A 27135-nucleotide genomic window follows, 5' to 3' on the forward strand; every position below is an offset into this window, starting at 1 on the left:
TCGATTAGGATAAGGGGCGTTTCCATAGAGATGCATATGTAGATAACGCTTTTGTGGTTGGATCGCTCAGTGTGTTTGGCTGAGATTCATTGGCGGAGAACATATGGGGCGTGGACTCGCAGACCGTGTCGTTAGTGAAAACATTCAGCTTTTTAACATTCACATAGAATTAAAGACACTATTGTTGTGGAAGAAATGTATGCTTTTTTTAAGTGAAACGATAAAAGAGTCTTTGTGTCTTTAATTGTAAGACTGTCAAATTGCACAAACACTTTTTCACATCTTTTTCGTATAACTTTGTGTGTTAAAGACGTCGTTAATGTGAACACTAGGATAAAAAGCACTGACATCATGCTTTTTATATGCACACATGTGTGATATTTTAACCTGTAACATTTTATAAGGAATTTTGTAATGAGCTTGGATTAAACTATAGACATAACTAGCCAATCTGTTTTAAATATTTTTTTTACAAGAATAACCTATAACCTGTTCAATGTCGACGTTGTTGTTGTTATTATTATTATTATTATTCAAATGTTAACTGTAACTGAATTTCAATGTACATTCTGACTGACTGCAGTTTACCACCAGATGGCATTGTTGCATAGAAAATTAATAACATGTATTTTTTAACTAGTATTGTTTCATAAAGGTTTGCGTTTGATGGATAGGACAGTTTGTGTAAATAATAAATCAGATGCAGCGCTACGAATAATACGGATTAAAATCAGTCAGATCTTCAGTTACTGGTCTTTATATTAGATTTAACAATAATTATTGTTATTATAGACATAAAATAACCAAATTCCCACAATTATGCTAAATATACAAAATGCTGTATCCTGTCAGCATGCACTTTTCGCTGTACGTTACCGCTTAAGTTACTCACAAACAGAATTAATAAACAACTTAAATTGCCCAAATCCGCAAACCAACACTTTGGTACAAACGTTAGCAATTGTCCCTTCTGGTGTGCCGTCCCGAAAAGGTTCCGTTTCCAAAGCAACAAGGACGCTGGGTCACAGGCCAAACACTGAAATGTACTTAAATTTCATTTACTAACTACACATACAGTGGAACTATGTATGGATTACATTTGTAGTACTTAAACAGCAATTTATTTTCAGGTGATGAACGGATACCTTATGTCACTAGCACTTTTCACAAACTGCCTAAACTAAAACACAGGGCCTGTTTTCAACAGATGGTCAGTAAAAGCAGGTGCGTAACCTTCAGAACTACGGATTCGTCTTAATTTAACATGACTCTTAGAGGCTAGCTAGTTTGGGATCAGTTTGCTAGTGTATAGTTAATAATAAACTGAAAAAATTATAATATAAACAATGAACAAAAATCTCATTGGGACCCCATTGTTCACTATATCCATGGAATGTGCCCTTTAACTGGGTCAGTTTGATGTCATCTAGCCCTGCTAAACATTTAAGCATTGTTTTCTATTCAGGCTTTCTCATTGTGTGTTGTTACAGGGGACTGTGCCGGTCTCCATGGCTGCTGTGAACTCAGTACAGTATTTTATTGAGAAGTTCTCTGTGCCTTGCAACAAGCTGGTGTCCCACCTGCAGCTGGCCTGCTGTCCTTCTCACTGTGCTGTCCCATGGCAGGACAGGAATATAAGGATTTACGAAAACAACAACCTGGAGGTCTTTGTACACCTATATTTTTTTTTTTTAACAAACAAATCTATGTATATATTTACACTGCCAGTCAAAAGTTTTTGGACAGAAAATATTTTTGTTTTTCAAAGAGGACTTTTCTACTCACCAAGCTTGCATTTATTTGATCCAAAATACAGCAAAAGCAGTAATATTTCTAGTATTTAAAATAACTGCTTTCTATTAGCTAATTTTTCAGCATCATTGCTCCAGTCTTCAGAGTCACAGTTTAAGAAACATTTATTATTATGTATTATTATTATTTTTATCATTATTATTATAAATATATATATATTTTTTTTTAGGATTGTTTGATGAATAGAATGATCCAAAGATCAGCATTTATCTGAAATAAAAAAACTTTCGTAACATTATACACTATACCATTCAAAAGCTTGGAGTTCAGTACAGTTTACCTTTTTTGTTTTACATTTTTCTTAGAATTTAAGAAGTTAAAGAAATGCTTTAAAGTGATCAAAAGTGATGATAAAGACATTCATAATGTCTTTAATAATAATAATAATAATAAATGTTTGTTGAGCAGCCAATCAGAATATTAGAATGATTTCTGAAGGATCATGTGACTGGAGTGATGATATGTAGCTAAAGCTAAAAATGTAGCTTTGAAATCACAGGAATAAATTACATTTCACAATATATTCAAATAGAAAACAGTTATTTAAAAAAATATATATATATCAAAATTGTACTGTTTTTGCTGTACTTTGGGTCAAATAAATGCAGGCTGGTGAGAGACTTCTTTAAAAAAAAAAATGTAAAAAATGACTGGTAGTGTAATCAGAAATGATTAATGGTACCTAACATTAAAAATTGTGATTGTACGTTTATTTTCACATTGAATCTCTAAATTAATGTAGAAACAACGCACCTTTTTACTCTGATCACTAATACCAACAATGGCTCTATTAAGGATTTTTTTTTGTATTAATTTCTGGAAATAAAAAGGGTAAATATAGCCGTTCAACATTACAGTAAAATCGGCACCATCATTGTTATCATTTAATTGTTATTTTAATGTTCCCTTTAATGTAGCCTCACTTGGAACTCACTGGCCATCACGGTGATGTGTCTGCTATGGTGTTTGGGACGTTGAGAGATCATCTCATCCTCTGTAGCGCTTCTGAAGATTATGTTATCATCTGGGACATTAATCGTTGCTACAGACAGGTTAAAGAAGGTAATACTCATCCAAAGACTTTGTTTCAAAAATAGACTGAAAAATCTGCTTGTCTGGACCTAAATCCATCCAGAAATATAAAACTGTGACACTTAAGAATGCTCTGTTCTGGAATAGCATGTATCCATTATTCTCTGTCAGTCATTTTTTGTCTCATTTCCCAAACATGACATCTGTGTTCCAGGTGGAACTGCCTCAGGTAGAGTTGTTGGCACATTGCTCGGCAGAGTGGTGCATCTGTCACTGTGCCCGTTGAGTGCGAAAGTGGCCGCATGTTCAGGTTCCAGAGTGTTTCTATTGAATGCAGAGGTATGAAATAAGATACACACAATTTTTATTCAGTGAATCGAAAAACAAAAGCAGCTCTGCTGAAACAGTAAAAAGGAAACAAATGCCTGCTTTGACCCGTCTCCAGATGAAACGCCGAACAAAGTCTGCATGGAGAACATTCCGTTACTCAGACTGTGATTGACCAGCCAATAAAGATGAGAGATAACACTGAAATACTCAGCAGTAAATTAGTTTATGAAAAAATCAGAATAAGCCTCTTGTTGGCTTCTGGCTTTTGTATCAGAAATAAATAGCACAAATATCACATTCAAAAGGTATTTCATTAACAATTAACATATTTTTAAATAAAGAGCTAAAACTAGAGGCCACTGTATATGTGTTTCCTATAGAGAGAGGAAGTGCTTGGAGTTTTGAAAGCTCATCTTGGTCCTGTGACTGCATCGGAATTCTGTCCATGGGATGTTAATCTTCTTATCTCAACATCAGAAGACAGAACATTTAAGGTACAGATATGATACAAACTCAAATCAGGTAGATATATATACAGTTGAGGGCTAAAGTTTACATACACCTTGCAGAATCTGCAAAATGTTAATTATTTTACGGAAATAAGAGGCCTCATACAAAATGCATGTTATTTTATATTTAGTACTGATCTAGATAAGATATTTCATATAAAAGACGTTTACATATAATCCTCTAAAGAAAATAAACTGCCTACTGTTCTTCAGAAAAATCCCACAAATTCTTTGGTTTTTCAGTGTTTTTGTGTATTTGAACCCATTTCAGCAATGACTGTGTGATTTTGAGATCCATCTTTTCACACTAAGGACAACTGAGGGATTCATATGCAACTATTGCAGAAGGTTTAAACGCTCACTGATGCTTCAGAAGGGAAAACGATGCATTAACACAAAGTCGGGGGGGGGGGGTGAAAACTTTTGGAATTTGAAGATTGGGGTAAATTTTAACTTATTTTGTCTTCTGGGAAACATGTTAATATCTTTTGTAGCTTCTGAAGGGCAATATTAAATGAAAAAAATAAAAAGATATTTAGGCAAAATAAGAAGAATGTACACATCTTCATTCTGTTAAAAAGTTTACACCCTTAATGCATCGTTTTTCATAAATCATAGATCAAGATCATACAGTCATGTTGGAAGGGTTCAAATACACAAAAATTCTGAAAAACCATAGAATTTGTGGGAACTGAAGAATTTTTTTGAAGAACAGCGGGCAGTTTAACTGTCCAGGACAAGCAAGGGACTCATGAACAACTGTCACAAAAAAAAACACATCTGTGGATCATTCAGGTAACAACACTGTATGTACATTTTTGAGCGGGGTCATTTTTATGTGGACTATATGTAAACATATTTTATGTGAAATGTCTTATTTAGGTCAGTACTAAATAAAAAATACCATGCATTTTGTTTAATTCCTCTTATTTTGGTAAAATATTTAACATTTTGCAAGGTGTATGTACACTTTTGACCTCAACTGTATGTACACACACACACATAGGTAAATAGATAGATATGCATACGCCTTCTTTTTCTTTTTTTTTGTATTAGATTTGGGATGTGAGGAAGGGAGAAATCCTCTTTGAATCTGCTGTCCTATCAGGTTGGTTTGTATTTATTAACACCAATATTAGTGCAACAGAATTTGAGGTTCTTCACTCATAGCCTGTAAATGTAGTGAATATGTATATATGAAGTTGCTGAAGTTTCTGTTTCACAGCGTATCCTTTGCTTAGTCTGTTCTTCGTGGAGCAAAACAGTCAGTTCATCACAGGGTCTGCTGATGGACAAGTGAGTAACACACACACACATGGTTTTGAGCTGTCTTGTGTAATCTATATATCACTTTGTTTATGTTGGAATCTCTGTGTGATTCAAGCTTTGGTGCTACACTCTCCCTGTGGACCACAAATGTCACTTGGTGACAAAACTGGACCTTTCAAAGCTTGAGCAGAAGCATGAGAGAAACCTCAGAAAACCCAGCTCACCTCAAAATAGAGCAGATGGTTAGAGAAAACCCACAAGCCACAATTCAGACTGCGTATAACTAGTGTTTTTCATGTGCCTACCTCACTGCAGAAAACGATACATCTGCTTCAAGTGAAAAAGGTCTCACTAAACTTCATCTGTGGGCTTTTCTAGGAATGACTCGTAATGATGTGAAAGGAACGGTGGAGACAGCAAAGCCTGTTCTGAGAATCTGGGCACAGAAACTGCAGTCCTGTCATGCTAGCCTGCAGCAGAGGTACTGTTTTTGGTCTATTATTGTTGTTTACCTTTATCTTGCTTTTTTGTACGGCAAGTAAAATGTATTCACAAGCATGCATTATGTATGATAACAATCATTACTGTAGTAGTCTTCATAAGTGTAGGAAATCATTTTTCCACAGATATTTCATTGGTCATGGCAGGAAACTTCCAATTAGGAAGTCGTTATACACCTATTTATGGTTTTATGCTGTCTAAACAGCAGTTAAAGCTATGAGGAGACCTGACCTGAAAACTTTTGCAAAACATGTCATTATATGCTGAAATTTGTAATATCATATGTTGTAAACACTGGTGGAGAAATGCCTGCAGACCCAGAAAGTAAAGAAGAAATCAGAATCAGAAAGATTATTGCAACTGCAATATTCAGGTTTTCAAAGCTTGCAGTTCTCTTTCTGAGTAGGCTTATGCAGTCTCTTATCATAGATTCTGCCACTGTAGTTTCAGTTAAATATGACATGCTTGCATACAGTTGAGGTCAAAAGTTTACATACAGAAGAATGTGCAAAATGTTAGTTATTTTACCAAAATAAGAGGAATCATACAAAATATGTGTTATTTTTTATTTAGTACTGACCTGAATAAGATATTTCACATGAAAAATGTTTACATATAATCCACAAGAGAAAATAATATTTGAATTTATAAAAATGACCCCTTTCATAAGTTTACATACACTTGATTCTTAATACTGTGTTGTTACCTGAATGATCCACAGCTGTTTTTGTTTGTTTGTTTGTTTGTTTAGTGATAGTTGTTCATGAATCCCTTGTTTGTCCTGAGCAGTTAAACTGCCCACTGTTCTTCAGAAAAATCCCCCGAATTCTTTGTTTTTTCAGAATTTTTGTGTATTTGAACCCTTTCCAACAATGGCTGTATGGTTTTGAGATCCATCTTTTCACACTCAGGACAACTGAGGAACTCAGCAACTATTACAGAATGTTGAAACGCTCTGATGCTTCAGAAGGAAACACGATGTATTAGGAGCTGGGGGGTGAAAACTTTTTGAAGATCAAGATAAATTTAACTTATTTTGTCTTAACTTATTTTGGGAAACATGTAAGTATCATCTGTAGCATCTAAATGGCAGTACTAAATGAAAAAAATATGATATTTAGACAAATTAAGAAAAATGTACACATCTTCATTCTGTTCAAAAGTTTACACCCCCGGCTCTTAATGCATTGTTTTTGTTGGTTTTTTGTTGTTGTTGTTGTTTTCTTTCTGGAGCATCAATGAGCGTTTGAACCTTCTGTAATAGTTGCGTATGAGTCCCTCAGTCGTCCTCAGTGTGAAAAGATGGATCTCAAAATCGTACAGTCATTGTTGGAAAGGGTTCAAATACACAAAAATGCTGAAAAACCAAAGAATTTGTGGGCGCTGAAGGGTTTTTCTGAAGAACAGCTGGCAGTTTAACTGTTCAGGACAAACAACTGACTCACGAACAACTATTACTAAACAAAACAAACGAAAAAAAAAACACACACAGCTGTGGATCATTCAGGTAACAACAGTACTAAGAATCAAGTGTATGTAAACTTTTGAGCAGGGCCACTTTTGTACATTTTCTCTTATGGACTATATGTAAATGTCTTTTATGTGAAATATCTTATTCAGGTCAGTATTAAATAAAAAATAACATATTTTGTATGATCCCTCTTTTTTGATAAAATAACATTTTGCAGATTCTGCAAGGTGTATGTAAACATTTAACCTCAACTGTAGATGTTCTCTAGAGGCTTTGTGGCAATGTGAATTCTTACAGTGGGTATATATAATAGAGGTCTTTTTTTTCTTTTACTTTTCTTTTTTTCCTGTTAGTTCTTTGTAGTGTCTTTTTGTAAACAGTGTCTTCTTTGTTCCTCCACAGAGGATGTTTTGTGTGGATCGGAAGTTCTGATGGACTGTATCTGCTTGACCTGGATACTTCAGAGCTTCTCATGACTCTTCCACTCAAAGGCAACATAAGTATTCAATTAACTAGGTTCAAATTTAGCAATTTTTTAAGTAAATATTTGACCAATTATATTTTTATCTCATTTTATTAGTAAAAATAGTTACATATTAAAAAATATATGATCAGAATGACCAGAAACTGCTACCTTTCTTCAATACATTCAATACAATACATAATACAAATAAATGCAACAGTGGCCTTAGTGGTCAACAAAACTTTATAGAGTGTAAGTAGGCTCTGTGTGATAACCAAATAATTCAGTCTGCTAGCTTGAAATATTCCAGGATTATGATACTTTAGAGAGTGGCAGACAGTCAGTCCATGTCCTTGTACACTTAATGATAACATTGGCTAAATTGTACAGCCTCAAAACAAAATTCACCTCAAAAATATGCATATGGGTTCCTAGAAATACTTTAAGGAGGGGAAAATACACGATCAGTATGAAGCCAGCATGGTGCCATTGTCTGGGTTTTTGAAGTATAAGAGTGAGTGTTTAGTTTTCAAATGTTTTCAAATGTCATTTATTCCAAACCAAAATCAAGTTCTGAGACATGACATATTCCCCAGTGTTTGTTTCAATTCATGGCTATGAGACATAATTACTTAAGTATTTAAATATATCACTTAAATTTGTTTTAGATCTTTTAAAGTGGCAGTTTTTTTCCTGACAGGTGATCTAAGCATTTCAATGGCAGGATCATGGGCCATCTCTAATGGACTTGGTGGCAATGTAAGTACTGTGCTAAACTCTAGCTTCTAGGCCTTCTGTGCAATATTTACACAAATGCAATATTTCATATTTTTTTGACAGATTGATCCCTATCGTTAACCCTAAGCTGCTCTAGAGTTCACATGTATAGCACCTTTGGTATTTTTACAGTCCTGCAATTAGCAGTTTATGGTTTCACAAAGCCAAGATTATTTAAGATGTAAAGCTTTTACAAGGTTTGGCTGTGGTTTCCATTCTGGAAGGAAAGTGGTCAACATGAGGACTACCCTCAGCCTCTCTCTTTCTAGACCTGCTGTTTGGTGACTTCTCTGTTTGGGACTTCAGTAGCCCTTTTAGAGGTTAATAGTACCAGGCTGGACAATCTCTGCTTTCGGATGGCAACGGGCTTCTCTGTGGACGAGCAGATTTCAGTTGTGCCCAGGTAACAGCACTCATCTTTCAGTCTCTATGGGGATCCTGATCCTGGCCAGGTAGTGCTTGGATTAGGAACATGCAGGATGTCATTGTAAGCCCCATCCAAGAATAATATTCCCAATGTTTGATTTTGGTTTTAGCCAGAATGATCTTCAGTAGACGCATTGTCTGTCATAGACTGTTAACCTTACATTTGATGAGTCAACTACCACAATGGAAAATGCTGTATTTTATTATTTCCAGTAATAGAAGTCTATTTATGATGTTTTTTCCTTTATTTTCAGTTCTCCTCTGATGACTATGTCCCCTCTGAATGCTGAGCTGATGAAACATGGCCCAAAACCTCAGAGAAAAATAGGTTGGCAGTTTACAAAACCACACATGCACACTTTGTGTTGCCAAAAAAAAAAAAAAAACACCTTTGGATTAACTAGCATTTCAATGTCATCGACACCCCCCCATGGTAATATTTACGATGCTGACTCATTACCATCCAAGATGTTAATCTTTCTTGCAGAGGTCTGTACCACATTATGGCTTTTCAAAAGAAAGTTGTCATTAGGCACAGCAGAATTCTTTATATACTTTAGTTTGAAATTCTTTTAAAATACATGGAAAGGAAACCATCCAATGAAACTGTCGTTCATTATAAAACAGTCTAATGCCATCTGGTGTCTGAGGTCACAAGGATACAGGGTTTCGATAACCACAGAACGAAGAGACGAGGAACAGACCACATAACAAAAATTCAGTGCTAAATCAAAAAGTACCCTATTTATTTTCTCAACATATGATCTTGGTCTTAATTTGCATGATTCATCACTGCATGTTTTCCAAAGACAAAAATGTACCCATGAAAATACACTGACAATCTTCATTTGTCCTATAACCATTTAAAAGACTGGGGTCAGTAAGATCTTCTTGTTTTTGATTAAAATGAATTGAAGAATGAATTACAAAATACCTTGTGTGTTTTAACTGCATAATGATTTTTTTGACTTATATGTTTCATGGATGTAAAAGCAATCCATCATCATTATTTTTCTCTTTCTCTCCCTTAAGGGAGGCTCTTCTTCCATCTCCAACTGGGCATTATTTCTCTTCCTTACTAGAGTTACATGTCCTCAGAGGTTTAAATTTATTCCATAGCTTTTTCTGGGGCCTAAGTCAATACCATAACTAGGACAACTCATTTTCTCCATACTGCTGGGCTTCGACATGCACTTATAGTCGGGATCCAGCAGTTCAGGGCTGTGACTGAAGGCCTGATAACAGGCTGATCTCAGAACAGTGTGACGTATTCTTGAATAATGGGTTATGTCAGGATGTGGTTTGTTGACAATGACCAGAAACTGCTACCTCTCTTCAATACTGTTTCAGAACTTTTGCCAGTGTAAACTGAAATAATTTGGGTTACCACAGCAATAAGTATGATCTATGAAAGAATACATGATTTCTTATTAATTGAACTCATGACGGGAAATTTTTTATGTTGTCCAAAGAACATTGGGTTTTCTTGGAAAGATTTTGCATATAGTGATGTATGTGTAGCATCAGCACTAATTTGTTTTAATGTTATTAAAGTTATTTCAATAATGATTGTGCTTAATATGAGGTGAATTTTAGTCACAAATGAGTTCTTGGCCCAGTCTTGCTTCAAATCTGGTATCTTTTCTTTTTAAATAGTTTAAGTTGTTTAGAAGTGTTTCCTAAGAAAAATGCGAACTGAGTTCAAACCTCAAAAATAAATAGCGTAATAATGAATTTGATTGATTTTGCAGATGTGATGTGTCCAGTCCTGCTTTTGGAGAGCTTAGCTATCTTGCTGAGCTTAGCTCCGATCCTAATTAAACATACCTGAACCAGCTAATCAGCATTTTCAGGACTGCTAGAAAACTTCAGGCAAGTGTGTTGGGGCAGATTGGAACTACACTCCTAAAAAGGTGCTTCACGATGCCATAGAAGAACCTTTTTTGTCTGAAAGGTTCCGTAAAAGAACCTTTAACATCTGCTTCCTGTTTCACAAAAGGTTCTTTGTGGTGAAAGAAGGTTCTTCAGATTATAAAAAGTTAAGAAAGAGATGGTTCTTTAAAGAACTTTGACTGAATGGTTCATCTATGGCAACGCTGTGAAGAACCTTTAAAGCACCTTTATTATTAACAGGGTAAACTCAGCAGGACATTGGCCCTCCAGGAGCAGGATTGGACACCTCTGCTTTAGGAAGTAGTTGCATTTATTAGCCACTTTTCAGAATATACATTTAGTCTGTGGTTGGCAGGGGAACCGTTTTTGGAAACGTGTGCATTCGTTTTAATGGAGCTGGAAAAAATGAGCTCACTAAAGTGAAGGAAACTCGGAAAATTGTCAGTTCTTCATGTTGTATCGTATAACATCTTTTTACTGTAATATGACTTTCTAGTTCTTATTTGTATAAATTTTGTGTCAATAACTCTTTAAAATGTGTAATGTACAGCCAGTTGCTCAGTTTTGAAAAATAAACCTCAGTCAGATCAGAAAGGGTATATTTAACAATAATGACCAGCTTATTTTACAGTATCAAGCTTTACCCAATAAATAAATATATGGGTATGAATTATTGGTTTAAGTTGAAATTATTTCATTACGTGAGCAGAAAGAGACTCCAGAGTGATATGAGAGTCATGAAAATAGCTATACAGAAAATATCATAATTGTATGGTACTAACACTATAATTTGAAATAAGCTTGATATATTATCAGCAAAACATTTACTTATCTGTGTAGTAATGTAACTGATATTATTATATCAAGCCTTTTTCAAATTATGGTGTTCGTGGTATACAGCTATGATGAATTCAGACTACATACAGGCAGAGCTTAATTACGTGACTGACCTGTTCTCTTTTTGTCTTCTAGGTGTGAGCTGTCAGAAGAGTGTAAAGGATCAACCTTTGGTTTTTCACACACGAGTGAAGTCATCAGGATACAATACAGCTCCTCAGTAAGTCAGTAGACCAGTAGAGAAATGCATTTTAGGGTCAGCGATCTAACAAACTTTGGTTTCAGGTTTACATTCATATGGTTCACATAGTTTCAGGCTTTGACAGTTGTAGAAAATGGTGCGTTAAATGTGCAACAGTGACATTATGTAGGTTGTGAGTGTCCTGTTAGTGTAATGAGAGTAATAGACATTTAATTAATGCATCATATGCTGCATACTGTATGTCCAATTAACTAAATTAATAGACAAATAATCGTATTATATAGAAACAGTTACTCAGGTTCTGGTAGCATTTTTGTTAAACGACTTAAAGTAGATGGGGCTAATTGTCCACACACCTAATATCTTCCATGCTGTAACTTTGAAGTTTAATCTGAGGTGACTAGCATAATATTCATTCAAACACTGTTTAATTCTGTTTCCATGGAGCCTACAGGCCTGCTTAGACTCACATTCCTGAAAGGCCTTTTTATCATAAGATGTTTTGCTTCAGTATTATGTAGTGAAGGTACAAGGGGATCTTCATTAGTTCATTATGGCTTGTGTGGTCTGTCATTGTAGAATCGCAATCATCTTAAAGCACATTACAAATGTTGTTGCTGCATCTGCATGTGGCCAAGTCAGGTAGCCTGCAAAACTGGAATATGTTCTGTTGGATTTTTCAGGAGTTTGACTGTAAGCTATTACGTATATCTGTTTTAAAGTAGGACGATGTTTAGACCAAAGACCAATGTTAAGAAGAAAAGCCACTCAACCTCAACAACTAGCACAAATACGTAAGTATTCTGTCATTCTCAGTACAAAGCCTCAAGAATGCAGTAGTACTGAATAAGACCATTGTAGCTTGTGCTTAAATCTATACACTGTTTTTCAACAGGAAAGGCCTTTTAAGGGAGTATCCATCACACTTTGAAGCACCAAGCATGCCTTATGCTCATTTGACAGTTTCCACAACTCCAACCCCAGTCAGCTCTCTGCAGTACTCAGGTGAGCAACAGTACGATCGCATTAGGCTTTAAACTAGGGCTGTCAGTTTAACGTGTTAACTTTATTAGTTATCACAAACGCAGTTAAAATATTTTAGCGCCATTAACACGCTGGCCCCGCCCCCAGACATGTACATCATCTTGTACTTTATACAGCTGACTGTTGACAAATATGAGGCAGGGCAACAACTCCATAAATGCAGTTATGCCCTAAAATTCAAGATATTGGTGCAAAAAAATGCCCCTGTATGTGTTTTGTCTTATATTTATCACATATCACGCAATATCACACGGGCAGCAAGAGCAATATGATACGAGTGCTGATTTTGTCCCAGTCTATCACAAGCTTAAATGTGATTTTATACAACAGTTCAGTATATAAGAAGTTGATTTTGTGTCATATTTTAAACACAGTATTATGTGTTTTTGCTCAATTTTGCAGAGAACATATTACCTTTGAAGCCATAGTAGAATTGTTGCGCCTTTCCTGCCAACACAGCAGTGTTTGGTTTCTGAATGAATCGCGTTTTGAAGGAATCATGTGAATCAGTGATTCAAAGGCCCATTTATAAAGAGAGCATTTACTTCATTCCTGAATTATGAGTCGAATCGAATGAGTGAATGACTTATAAAGACATTTCTTATTTAGAGTATCATTTCTTAAAAAAAAATAACAATAATAATAATAATAATAATAATAGATTAAAAAGATTAAAGGAATAGTTCACCCCAAAATCAAAATGATTCTGTCATCATCTACTAACCCTCATACCGTTTCAAACCTTTGTTTTGTGGAACATAAAAGAAAGTATTTTGAAGACTGTTGGTACCAAACCAACAAACCAACTGTTTTGGTTACCATGACTTTCATTATATAAACAAAAATTACTGAGATGTTTCTGAAATTATCTTCCTTTATTTTCCATATTTTACGTTAGGCCGTTACAGTATAAATGTTTATGTGTAATAAATTCTGTTGAATCAAATAAAATATTTATTTCTAAAGCTACAGTTTGTAATGTCTACTTAATACTTTCTCATTTAACACAAAAATAGATTTAAATAATCTTTAGTGGGTATTTTCACAGTCAAATTTAATTTCTGATTAATTCGATTAATAAATCGACATATCATGTAATTAATTAGATTAAAATATTAATCGACTGACAGCCCTACTTTAAACATGTGAAATTTCTTTGTACTGCATAACCAGAAAATGGGCAACCAGAAATCAACCTTCTTTTTTAATAAATCATAAACATATATTACAACAATAACACATAATAATACATTAAAAGTGTTTTTGTTGTTATTATAAATGGTCAAATTTCTACACAAAGTGCAGCCTTGTAGCACTGTAGTATCCTGCTGTAAACATTGCATAGCAAACAGTTTCTTTTCCAACTTTATGCACGATCAACAGCACTTAATAGCTGTGGCTAACAATCATTTGCCTGTTGACTATTTGCATTTTTGGTTCTCCTGTGGTCTCACATAAAGGCTCCAAACTGTAGCACAAGCAGCAAACCAGGGTAGACTCCTGGAGTTAAACACAATAAAGCTGTGTACAGCTGTTTTTAAGAGTGCTGTGATTGTTATTTTAAACTTACGCCTGAGGAACGTCGTTTTTTAACTAATTATTCCTTCATTTTTGTCTGTTAACTTTCTATTTTTGTGTCTAGGAGATGGAAAGCAGATTGCGTGTGGTCTTGGAGACGGTTCTGTTTTGTTGTATAAATCTTCACTCACCGGCAACCCAGCTGTCTACACAGGTAATGAAAGAGCTTCAAATTTATAGTGTTTATTTTTGTAAAATTCCTTTGCATGTCTCTCATTTTCGTTTCCTGAATGAGTGGCACACAGGAATTGATTCAGTATTGGAATTTTTCATGCCATTCTAACAGTACTTGATACTGACAGCTGAAACTGACAGTTTGGGAATTCTTATTTTTGGAGGCCCTTCCTGTCCCTGAAATAGATGCCATGGCTCTGAAATACTTACAGCAGTGTTCATTTTTGCTCTTCGTTTAGGAGTAAAAAGAAGTTGCGAAAGGATTAGTTCATATCCAGAAAAAAAATTCCTGATTATTTACTCACTTGCACATCATCCAAGATGTTCATGTCTTCTTTATTTAGTTGAAAAATATAGTGGACTTCAGTGGGATCCAGTGAGTTGAAGGGCCATGGGAGGATGAAGGGTCTTATCTAGCGAAACGATCGGTTATTTTCATTAAAAAAATAAAATTTTAATACTTTTTAATCTCAAACGCTCATCTTGCCTTACTCTTCCTGAACTCTGTGTATTCTCTCTTAAGACGGTTAGGGTATGTCGAAAAACTCCAGTCATATTTTCTTCTTCAACTTCAAAAATCATTTCAAAATCAAAATCATCCTACATCGGTGTAGAAGTACCGACACAGTCTTTGCAAAGTGAACATGCAAAGAAGATCAAACACCCTTAACAAAAAAGGTAAAACAGCGATATAGTTCGATTTTGTAGTTGAGGGAGAACATGAGATGGGAGTTTTTCGACATACCCTAACTGTCATGAACCGGAAAAAAACAATCCAGGCAGAGTAAGACAAGACGAGCGTTTGACATTAATAAGTATATAAATTGTATTATTTTTATGGAAATAACCCATTGTTATGCTAGATAAGACCCTTCTTCCTCAGCTGGGATCGTTTAATCTGCATTTTGGAAGTTCAAATTCGGGGCACCATACCAGTCCATTATATGGAGAAAAATGCTGAAATGTTTTCCTCAAAAAACATAATTTCTTTACCACCGAAGAAAGAAAGACATGAACATCTTGGATGACAAGGGGGTGAGTAAATTATATGTGAATCTTCGTTTTGGAAGTGGACTTTTCCTTTAAAAAGAATATAATATTTATTTTTTTAGAAAATGACCGATCATTTTGCTAGATAAGACCCTAATTCCTCAGCTGGGATTGTGTGGAGCCCTTTGAAGCTGCATTGAAACTGCAATTTGGACTTTCGACCTGTTGGCTCTCATTGAACTCTACTATATTGAGAAAAATCATGGAATGTTTTCCTCAGAAACTTTAATTTCTTTTTGATTGAAGAAATAAAGACATAAACATCTTGGATGACATAGGGGGTGAGTAAATTATAAGGAATTTTTTATTGTAGAAGTAAACTTATCCTTTAATACGTCTTGCATGTTAAACAGCAGTTAAGAAAGCATCTGACACACCTACCTATCATGTAAACAATACAGGCCAATGAAAGTCTAATACAACATCCTAATCTTGTTTATTATTTTATAGTCTTACATAGCTACCTATACCTGTGTATTTATGGTATAGGGGGTGTGAGGTGATCCTCATTTTTAGGTTCCTTGGCATAAAATTGTGGCTCTGTTGTTTTCATTTTGCAGGGCACAGTAAGGCTGTGAACTCTATATGCTGGAGTCACAGTAAGCGGTGGTTTTTGAGTACCTCTGAGGACCCCACCCTTTGCATCTGGACGGCGAATGCTTCTGAACCTGTTCTGACCATGGTAACGTATCAACAATTAAACCAAATACAGCCCTTGCACTGACATGAGCAATTTAAAACGTGCTATTAGTTCTGAGCTTACACAGTACCTACAATTATCGTCAAGTCCAGCTCAGAGTGAACCAATAAGCAAAGTATGTGAAGAACAGTTTTAAGATTCAGAAAAATTCATTTGCATTTGAATGCGTACGCCTGTGGGAAGTGTTTCTCTTGGCAGTGTTCCTCTTTTGGAACGTCAAAGGCATCTGTACAAGCCCCTGGTCAGCACATCAGTGCTCTAAACACTTGCAGACCTCTCTAAACCCTAATTTCCCTCTTTCCCAGAACCCCCAATGCAACTGAAGTTCATTCAAATCAGTTTTCTTCAGTCACATTTTGGCTCAGAATCTCTCTCTGGTGTCTTCCCACCCAGCCTCATAGACCTGTGCATCTGTGTGTGCATCTGGAGCCAAAAATGACCCAGTGCATCAGTGTTTGTGTCATTTATGTTAAAGAGAAAATCCTTAAGCCAGAAATATATATAAGCAAGCATTATTAGCCAGCACATTGCAGGGTCAAGGTTTGGCTGGTAGCATTAACAGTAAGAGTAATAAATAATAATTATTAATTCAAAAGTAGCATAATAAAAAAGTTTACTCAAATGTGGTAAAGGTGATAATGGAAAATGCACTATAATTGCACCCTTTTTAGAAGGCAATAATGTGTTAACTTCAAGAAGCTAGAAGCTACATACAGCACATTCACATACTATCCAGTAGCACTCATATTCCACTCACCAAATTGTCTCTCATTAGTCTCATTTTATCCAGACAGAAAAACAACATTCCTATGTTTCTCTATCCTCATTTATCTCTTCACACTCCATCTTTGGTAAAAAAAAAAAGAGAATGACTGAGATTGTGATATTTTAAGCTGATACGGTGCTGTATTTTATGTGTTGTGACATGAATGCACTTAGCACTTATTTAAAGGCTATTAATAAACTGCGATGTTGATGTGACTTGCTGACTGTCTGTTTATGCACTGTTTAACTTCATGGTTCTCCAGGGAGATGACCAGTTCGCAAAGCCCATAAGATGTGCACAGTTTTATTATCTGGACAAGTTTTTACTGCTGGCGTCGGGATCAAATCTAATGCTGTACCTTTACCATCTGGACACCACAAGAGATGACATCAAGAGGTACAAGCAGTTAATGGACAATGAGCTAGTAACAATAAACCCAGTGTGTTGAGGACCTTCTGCCAAAAGAAAGGTTCAGTTTCAAGGGCTTGTAAAAACTGGGAGTATGCCAAGCTATCAGATTTTAGGGTGCCTCGTCTCAAAAAACCTAAATTAACCTCTAGTCAGCACTGTTTAATTTAACAACCACATACTTTGTATTCTAAGGCAGGAAGATGTGTAGAATTTCTTTATATATTTTTGTCGTGGTGAAATACAATACGTATGTCTGCGCTAGAGGGGTGAGCACTTGTCAGTGGAGAATCTGTGCATCATTTCTGAAGAATCAGAGAACAAGCTCAGTCTTTATACTGTATATCTAAACACAAGTGTTGGGGAGTTCCTGAAAGGGATACATAGGAGACAAGAGCCAGATATTGCACATCATATTCTATTTATGATGGAACGTCTGTCCCTTTTACAGAGAATAATTATGTGCAGAAGCCCTTTTTCAACATTATGTAAGGTTGTAGAAAATCTCTACACACAGATAGACTACATTTTTCTTTTTTACCATATTTCTGTAAAATGGTCTATATGTATTTTGCACATCAGGTTCGTGTCCACACAGCTTTGTTATAATCCATAAACAGGGTTGCCAGGTTTTCACAAGAAAAACCGCCCAATTGCTACTCAAAACTAGCACAAAACTAGCCCAATCGCATTTCAGAGGGGGAACCCCAGTAAAGATTGTGACAGTGGCAACACTGTCCATAGAAATGGTTCTGAAATAAATTTAGAAACTTTATTTATGGAATGTGTTTCATTTTATTTTCCTCTTCATCACAGGTATAAGCAAAGAAGCAAGTCCAAATTGGCCAGTAAACTGACCATGAAGTCAGAAACGGACATCACTTCAGTGTCAGCCATCAATGACTTCTACTCCTGTATCCTAATATACCTGACTTTGCCTTTCGGCTTTGCACAATTCAACAATAGCTGAAGGTATCAATGCAAAATACCTATTCTTGGTTAACTTTAATCTTGTCTTTGGCCATAAATAATACACAGGCTTGTTTAACATTTAAGTTTTTAGATTGAAAAATATTGATAAACATAAATTCGGTCAAGTGTGCAAACCTTTGTGTGGTAGTATAATTGATTCATATTTGTCTGATATCCAGCTATGTCTTCATTTTTAATTCTTAAATTTTTTTACATGTAATGTATTAAGCAATAAATGTTCTGAACCATGCAGTTTGTTAATAACTCATCGAGTTTATCTTATCCTTATGTGAGGTAATGTGGCAGCCCTGATTTGGCAACACACGCAGTGGAACACATTAGCTTAATAATAAGTTTTTCCTGTGTGCCTTTGTTATAGTTTGTTCTGCGTTTACTATGAAATACAGCTTTTACCGAGTATAATGTAATGTAGAGGGTAATCTCATTAATAGGCTATAAAAGTTCTATTCAGAAAACTGTTATATAACAGTGCTGGATTTCATTCCAGCTGAAGTGCAAGTTCAGTGTATCTCTTTAACCGCATTGTGTCAGATATCGTCTTGGCTTCCGGTGCTGACCGCACCATCCAGGTGTTTGATATGAACCAGGGCTGCATGGCCACTCAGATCCCAGATGCCCACTGTCGAGCTGTCCACCACCTCACCCAGAACAGGGTAAGAGAGTGAGAGCACATGATGTCAGCCAAGATTTTTCTTGCTCTTTTGAAATAAGGGACTGATGTACTGTGTAGAATAGTGGGTTCCCACTAATGCTCCTGATGGATCAATCGCTTGGTTTCCATCCAAAGTTGTGAATTGAACTTATATGCAGAGCTGGAATATCGCATAAAACATTCATAAAATTACCACTTCCTGATAAACTGGCAATAAATATCACTGAGAAAGGTAGAAGACGCCTGCACTGAATATAATAATTTTCATATATCATAATTTACTTGCATCTCAGAGCAAGCAGACGAAACACAATACATGTGGCCAGTGCTTTCGAAGGTGTATGTCTGCTGTTTAGGAACACAGTTGTGTAAGACAGTTCTGGGAGGCAATTATACAGAAATATTTTCTCTGCTCTGACATTTCAAGATGACCATAACATTTCAGATGCTGTGCAACAAGATCAGTCCACTGGTTTGTAAGGTTATGCCATCCTATAACACAGTCACATCCTTTTTTGATGCGCATGGAGGAGTTTATTTAGCAAATGCATTACTGTCTCTCATTATTAGCATTAACCTTTTTTGCACAAGTCAAAAACCGCCTCAAGCAAGTGTAAACTTTTTTTGCAAATTAAATTCCATTACTCTTCAAATTGCGCAAATAGAAATTGTGAATTGAAAATACGCCCAATGGAAACACGTACATTTCACAAAAACTCCCATATATCGCTAAAAGACTTTACGTGCTACGGCATGTTTCAGAAGCATCCCAGAAGCGGCTCTCCACGCTGCTTTGCAAAAGATACATGTCTAGATCTCATTCGAGTAAAAATAATGGCTATTGCAGTGGTAGCGATATACATAAGCCTACCAACATCGGTCGTCATGACTTGTCGTGAGAGAAAAAAATTGTTTTAGTCACTCAACATTGGTTAATGGAAACACCATCAAATCGCAGCATTTTTTTTTTCAACATTTATAAAATATTACCAAAATTTGGCGAAAATCTGTAATGGAAACGCACCTTGTCACTCATTTCTTATGCAATTCTTTAAAATGCACATAAAAACAGGGTGATAGTTGTGGACTATATGTAAACATCTTTTAAGTGAAATATGTTATACAAAAACAACCTCAAGTAAGCGTAAAAGCGTTTTTGAGAATTAAGTATTTACTTTCTAAATTTTTGAAATTTTAGAAATGCACAAGAGAGTTAATGTGAATAATGGGAGATGGAAACCTGAATAAATTCCTCCACACGCATCAAAAAAAGTCATGTGACTTTGCACTATCCACCTTATTTTTCCTGTAAGAGCGGGCGCAGCCATTTGTAAATTTTATGGGTCTGGTTTCCAGTCTTATCTGTGTCCAGCTAATTTTAGCTGTACAAAACAGCTCAATTTGCCACTTGATATTGCAAATTGGTGTGTCTTGCAATATTATTTTAATGTGTTATCTTAACTATGAAGACACTTGTTTGTAGTGCAAACAGTTTTTCCGTTTACTGCACATTAATATTCTTCTTGTTATTTCCCTATAGCGGTAAATGAACCAGAAGTCTCGCCCATATAGGCTTACTTCCACGTTGAAGAATAAGGTACATAGGATGACACAACCTGACAATCCAGCAGACCGATATTGTTGCACAACATTTAAAATGTTATGGTCATTCTTAAATGCCTGAGCAGAGTCTGCTGTCAAAGTATTTCTGTACAATTGTCTCCCAGAACTGTCTTACATGACTGCATTCCCAAACAGCAGGCATCCACCTCCGAAAGCAACGACAGCATTTATTGTGTTTCGTCTGCTTGCTCTGAGGCACAAGTAATTTATTATATATGAAAGTTATTATATTCAGTGGCTTCTCCTGCTTTTCTTAGTCATATTTATTGAAAGTTTATCAGGAAGTGACGATTTTGTTCTCTTTGACTCGTTGCATGGAAACGGTGCTTATTCGCAAATGTTTTTTGCGATATTCCAGTTTTGCGCACAAGTTAAATTCACAACTTTGGATGGAAACCCAGGTAATGTGACACTAAAAAAATGGAGCAATGGCTGCTGAAATTCAGTATTGCTGTTACACTGTAAAAAAAAAATGTTCCAAAAAGTTGTTTCAACTTTAATACCGCATTTTGATACCTTCACAGGAAACAGTATACAGTTTCACAGGAAAAAATGTTAACTGTTTTCATTGTAGTTTTGCATGTGTTGCAGTGTTTGTTATATTAATGGCAAGTATTCACAACACAATTTTTTCTCCAGCCCCTAAAACTTGTTTTGTTATGACTGTCTTCACCATTTTAAAAACAATGCAGTGACACTCATGCTGCTGAGAAACCAGTGCTGTTTTCACTCAGAATTTTCTGACCTCAGTGGTCATTTACAAGGTGCACACAGCTCAATACTGCTGGTGGACCATTGAGCTACAACACTAAAATTGGAATTACAAACCACTTAAGCTGTTTGTGGGTAGTGTATGTATTTTTATTGTGAGGCTGGACTGTGCTCTCAGTTTGTTGTAAACCCTAAGTAAGGCGCTTTGCTTCTGACTCACTTTGCTCTTGGTTTAACCTCATATCCATGGCAACCATGATGAAGTCACTTTCAGAAACAATACGAAGGAAATACTGACTGAGCCTCCATCTTAAAGATAATTATAGTTAATGAAACTGATTGTATGAGTTTTGTTTGCTGGGAAATCATACCGAGGGGGAAAAGGGGCCCATGGAGTACTAATACTACTGTGCGCTCCCAGATATTAGTTTATTCAGGCTGCTTTGACCAAGAGTTCAGTGTAGGCAGGAAGATGTAGACTGTAAGTGTCCAAGTTTAACCTCAACTTTAATGTGCTTTCAACCTTGAAGGAAGTGAAAGCAAATGAATGGACTCAGCTTGTGTTGGAGTTGCTTAACAAATCGCCTGTCCAAACCAAATTTTCTCTGCAGTTTGGCACTCCCATCCTCCTATTATATAAGGCCTCTCTGAACGTTATGCAAGATATGATGTCTTCTTCTTTGAAGGATAAAAGTTCACCGTTTTAGTTGGGACAATCCAAACCACAGTTGTGTGAGGTTTTCCAAGGTGGGCCTAAATTGTAGGTCTCGCGTGTCCCATTTGTCTTGCTCAGTATCTTGCTCTAAATCCCTCAGGTTTGCAGATTAGGACGGATACATGAAATAAGTTGAGGGAGGATCTGACTTAAGCCAAGCATGTTGGGTAAGCACATTCCATCTGTAAAGGGTGATGTCTTACGAATGTCTGTATACTGTCCCTTTGCATCCGTCAAATTGTGTTGAACCAACATGTACTTCACCATTGCACGCCGTCCATTTGAAAGTGTGTTTAAGTCTCTTATGCTGATCCAGGTTGCATTTATTTGATTAAAAATACAGTAAATAAATCGTCATTTGTAATTGTAGCTAAATATATTTATATTTTATATATTTGTAAATATTTTATATGAGATTTATAAATTTGTATGTTTCTATCAGTGGCATGCAGTGGTGTTCTGAAATGAGGAGGCAAAGTCCTCACATTATTTATTTATGTATTTATTTATTTATTTATTCATTTTCTTGGTTAACAGAAATAAACATTACTCACACTACCACCAGAATAAAAATCCGTAATGTATTTTTACAGTTTAAAACCAGTTACAAATCTCATCAGTTTAGTGTTTTCAAGCATTTTACATTTATTCCAAAATAATAACTCAAGGCGTTGACAATATATTTTATTTAAACAATTATACAGTGCCTTGCAAAAGTATTCATAATTTTTTTTCATGTTTTATGTTGCAGCCGTATGTTAAACTGCTTTAAATTACTTTTTTTTCTACATCAGTCTACACACCATACACCATAATGTCAAAGCATAAAACAGGTTTGTAACAACTTTGCAAATTTGTAAGAAATAAAAAACTGAAATCATTCCATTGCAAGTTTCTGGGACACTAGAAATTTAGCTCAGGAGCGCTATTGCTTGTAGATATTACTACACTTTGAGTGGAGTTAAACTGTGTCAAATTCATTTGAATAAGTATGATTTAAAAAGGAAAATGCATATCAGAGCAAAAACCAAGCCCTGAGATCAACCGGCTTACGTCAAGGCAGAGATCTGGGAAAGAGTTCTGAAAAAATTTTGCTGCATTGAAGGTTCACAGAAACATGTAGCCTCCATTATCCATAATTGAAGAAGTTTGGAGCAACTAGGACTCTTCCTAGAGCTGGTATCCTGGCCAAACTGAGCAATTGATGGAGAAGGGGCTTGGTTAGACTGGTCACCAAGAAGCTGATGTTCACTCTAGTTGAGCTCCATCATCATATATGCTGATGGAGGAAACTTACAGAAGGACAAACATCCCTGTAATACACCAATCCGGTCTTTATGGTGGTGTGGCCAAACTCAATCCTCTCCTCAGTGAAGACAATTAAAAACCCACCTGAATTTGCAAAAAAGCACCTAATGGACTCTCAGACAGTGAGAAACAAGATTATCTTGTCTGATGAACCTTAATTCCAAGCATCATGTTTGGAGGAAACCAGGCACTGCTCATCACCTGCAGAGTACCATCCCAAAAGTAAAGTGTGGTGGTAGCAGCCTCATGCTGTGGAGCTATTTTTCAATGGCAGGGACTGAGGGACTCGTCAGAGCAGAAGGAAAGCTTAATGCACCAAAATATTGAGATATCCTCAATGAAAAACCAGTCCAGAGCATTCAGAACCTCAGACTGGGCAGAAGGTTCACCTTCCAGCAGAACAATGACCTTAAGCACACAGCAAGAGCGGCTTATAGACAACTCTGTGAATGCCCTTGAGTGGCACAGCCACAGCCTTGGCTTGAATGCAATCAAATAATATATGCTGACAGAGTTTGAGAGGTGAAGAGGTGAGGCGAAGAATGGAAGATAACTGGCAAATGCAGCTGTGCACAGTTTGTTGCATCATACCCAAAAAGTCTTGAGGCTATAAAGGTGCTTCAACTAAGTACTTAAGTTAAGGCTTAAGGGTATGAATACTTATGAAATGTACTTATTTCAATGTTTTATTTTTAATAAATTTGCACAGTGGTCACAAATCTGTTTATTGCTTTGTCATTATGGTGTATGGAGGGTAAACTGATGTGGGAAAAATGTAATTTAAAGCAGTCTAACATAAGGCTACAACATAATAAAATGTGAAAAAAATGAACTGTAACTGCAACGCACTGTATTTGTACCTTTTATTTCAACAAGCTAGTTGTTCACCAAAAAAACCCCACAGATTATGTTTTCAGGCCATTTGAAGGTTGAATTTGACTTGACAAATTGGTTATATCTAAGTGTGTGAGTTGTTTACTTACTTTTTATTAGCCTTCCCATTAACCCCATTTTGTTAATTCAGACTGATTCACAGACGCGGATTGCGTACAAACACAAGAGGCACGATTTATCACATAAACGAATCACAGCCGATCATAACCAGTCATATCCAATCATATCACAATGGAAGCATTGCCTCCTCTCACTTGACTTTCTCCCATTCATTCTCAATTACCCCCCACCAAACCCACCGCAGGCTTTAGGGGGTCTGTTAAAACTCAGTGGGCTTAGGGGAGGTGGGACTCCCTCTGTACCTGCTGGTCTCACTGTTGTACATTTTTTTTATTTAGAAAATATATTTTTTAACATTTTATATATATATATATATATATATATATATATATATATATAAGTTTTTATAAAGTGTGATTAATTCCTCTAATAGCAAAACTGAATTTTCAGCAGACATTATTCCAGTCATCAATGTCACATGAGCCTTCAAAAATTCTTTACTAGAAGTCTTGTATGACATGAGAGCAGTGTATCACGTGTTTTGAGTATTCATTGCCCCAGATTCTCCTCAGTTTGAGAGGGTCAGCTGAGATTAGTTGGGTATACAAGTGGACAGTGGACTGGATTAACGGATCTAACGCAGTATAATGGCTTTAGCTAGCAGGCACTCTCCCACGTTCCCTGAGTGGCCACTTTCCATACCAGCATACCAGTCTCCAGTCACGCTACACATTGTCTGCTGTACTTGTGAGTCTGATCTCTTCACAATAACACAACCTGGCTCTTACGTACATGTGGGATCCTCCAACAAGAAGGCCACGCATTAGAGACGCCTAGAGGGATCAAGAGAGTTGATCACTGGGAATTCTTGCCAGCTGTGAATGAGCTTACAACAAACCTTTTCTTTTTTTCAGCTGCTCTACATTTTCCACCGTAGGCAACATGTTCCACTTTCTAAAGCCACATTCATAGAGAATTTTTCTGATGAATATGTAATTGTGTATGAGTAGCCATGCAGGATACCTTAAACCATCTGTATTTGTGTTAGGGTGAGAGAGAGATGGTTTCACCGGTCTTCCACAATGTATGACAAACATTTCCATTCTGTGGACTTTTTTGGGATAATTTCAGTTCTGGAAAGTCTGCACACTTTCAGCACGCACGTGCAGATTGTTTGCAGTTTCCCACCAGATTTCATTCCCTCTGTGACCGGTCAACATGATAACTAAATACCTGTTTATTTAGGATAGTAATTTTACATGAATGCGATGCTTTAGACCAAATAAATGCTCATTTTCCATGCCATTTAGGTACACTACCATTCAGAAGTTTGGAATTCGTACGATTTTTTAATAATATGATTGTTACAGCAAAATTTAAAATAATAGAAAATGTTTCTTGAGCACCAAATCAGCATATTAGCATGATTTTTTAAAGAATCATGTGACACTAAAGACTGGAGTAAATGACACTAAAAAATAGCTTTTTATCACATAAATACATAATACTTAAAACAGAAAACAAATATTTGAAAATGTAATAATATTTCACAATTTTACCATTTCTGTCTCAGTATTTTGATCAATAAATGCACCCTTGGTGAGCATAAAAGTCTTCTTTCAAAAATGATTAAAAATCTTGCTGACCCCAAACGTCTGAAAAGTATATCTAAAGGCGGACATGAACTTGCAGCTCATAGAGTGGTTAAAACAACAAGTAAAACATTAAAAAGCTGCTATATTATCCCTAAACATCAGGCTAATTTTATAAGACAATGAACATCTTTAGAAGGTGTTGATGTCCTTATTTTGCCCTTATTAGTTATTGGCAAGTTTGCCAATGTTTTCCTATTTAGGATCATTGATTTCCTTAAATTGTGCCAGTTTCTTTTGGTGTGACTCTTTCCTTTGTTTCTTTTATTGCAGGGATCCCCGTTCTGTACACAGGCCTTGGAATCGTACAATCTCTTCCTGAGCAGCGCTATAACAGATGGTCTGAAACTGTGGGACCTGCGCACTGCAAGGTAGGTCTCTTGATCTCCTGGTTTTTGGAGACCTTAAAAAATTCACAGTAAAATTTCATTTACAGACCTAAATGTTGAATAGTTATCTTGTGCAGATTATCTTTTGATGAATGTTACAATATTTGTATGATTTAGTTAGCTGCAGTGGTCTTCTACATACTGTATGATGCTTGTGTTTTTCCAGCCTAGCATACATTTTCAAGCACTCGCCTCACTAAAGCACTGATAACCTGCCCTTCAGAGAAGTGAATAACGGTCAAATCCCAGGGTGTATAGGTTTGCGGGTTACTACCATTACATAATGCTCCTAAGATCGTTAAGATCAAGCAGGATTAGGTTTAGTCAGAAAGGTACATATATCATTTAAACTAAGAATCCAAAATTTCCAGATTCCCTCAAAGCTAAGCCATGGCCGGACCTCAGCCAAAAGGGCTTTAGAAAGAATTCCATCTCTGCAGTTGACCTAACAGTAACCACTTTGCTTTAGCTGGACAGTGAGTGAACACAGCCATACTGTTGCTTTCACAGTCCTTCGCTGATCTGTGTAAGACCATGTTAAACCTATAGATAAATAGACACTAACACCAAAGAAATTTGAAAAATAAACCTGTTGATAAATTCTAAATTGAAGCTTTATTCTGTTAGTTCTAATTGATTTAGTGCTTGTATAGTTCAAAGTGAGGGTTGAATATTCTTATATATTTATTATTTTAAATCTGTTGAAGATCATCTATTCACCTACATGATGATGTAAACACATATTTTTCAGTCTGGAGAGTCTGGAACTTTCAGTACATTCTTGTACCTGTAGTCTCTGTCTCTGTTCTGGTTTTGTTTCTTTCTTCATGGGACAACAGATTAGTACAAAATGTGTTTTTCAACTTTCAAAAGAATGTTCTTAAAGTAACAGTTTG

At 36.0% G+C, this 27135-nt stretch overlaps 1 protein-coding gene across 1 annotated transcript in view; it reads left to right on the forward strand.

Annotated features, from left to right (window-relative positions):
• Nucleotides 1-854: 854 nt before the first annotated feature.
• The window catches only part of wdr27 (WD repeat domain 27), a 64605-nt gene continuing 38324 nt past the window's right edge, over nt 855-27135 (forward strand). Inside the window, exons 1-23 of the mRNA XM_051125292.1 lie at nt 855-1043; nt 1131-1224; nt 1491-1664; nt 2730-2874; nt 3059-3183; nt 3555-3668; nt 4740-4791; nt 4909-4979; nt 5068-5194; nt 5331-5433; nt 7327-7415; nt 8088-8146; nt 8434-8567; nt 8845-8918; nt 11456-11540; nt 12248-12316; nt 12418-12527; nt 14209-14298; nt 15929-16050; nt 17097-17230; nt 18059-18156; nt 18767-18888; nt 26124-26221. Of these exons, the coding sequence (XP_050981249.1) occupies nt 1509-1664; nt 2730-2874; nt 3059-3183; nt 3555-3668; nt 4740-4791; nt 4909-4979; nt 5068-5194; nt 5331-5433; nt 7327-7415; nt 8088-8146; nt 8434-8567; nt 8845-8918; nt 11456-11540; nt 12248-12316; nt 12418-12527; nt 14209-14298; nt 15929-16050; nt 17097-17230; nt 18059-18156; nt 18767-18888; nt 26124-26221 (2177 nt within the window). The 5' untranslated portion in view covers nt 855-1043; nt 1131-1224; nt 1491-1508. The remainder of the gene's footprint in view (nt 1044-1130; nt 1225-1490; nt 1665-2729; nt 2875-3058; nt 3184-3554; nt 3669-4739; nt 4792-4908; nt 4980-5067; nt 5195-5330; nt 5434-7326; nt 7416-8087; nt 8147-8433; nt 8568-8844; nt 8919-11455; nt 11541-12247; nt 12317-12417; nt 12528-14208; nt 14299-15928; nt 16051-17096; nt 17231-18058; nt 18157-18766; nt 18889-26123; nt 26222-27135) is intronic.

This window comes from Labeo rohita, chromosome 13 (assembly GCF_022985175.1).
Source record: "Labeo rohita strain BAU-BD-2019 chromosome 13, IGBB_LRoh.1.0, whole genome shotgun sequence".
Classification (NCBI taxonomy): domain Eukaryota; kingdom Metazoa; phylum Chordata; class Actinopteri; order Cypriniformes; family Cyprinidae; genus Labeo; species Labeo rohita.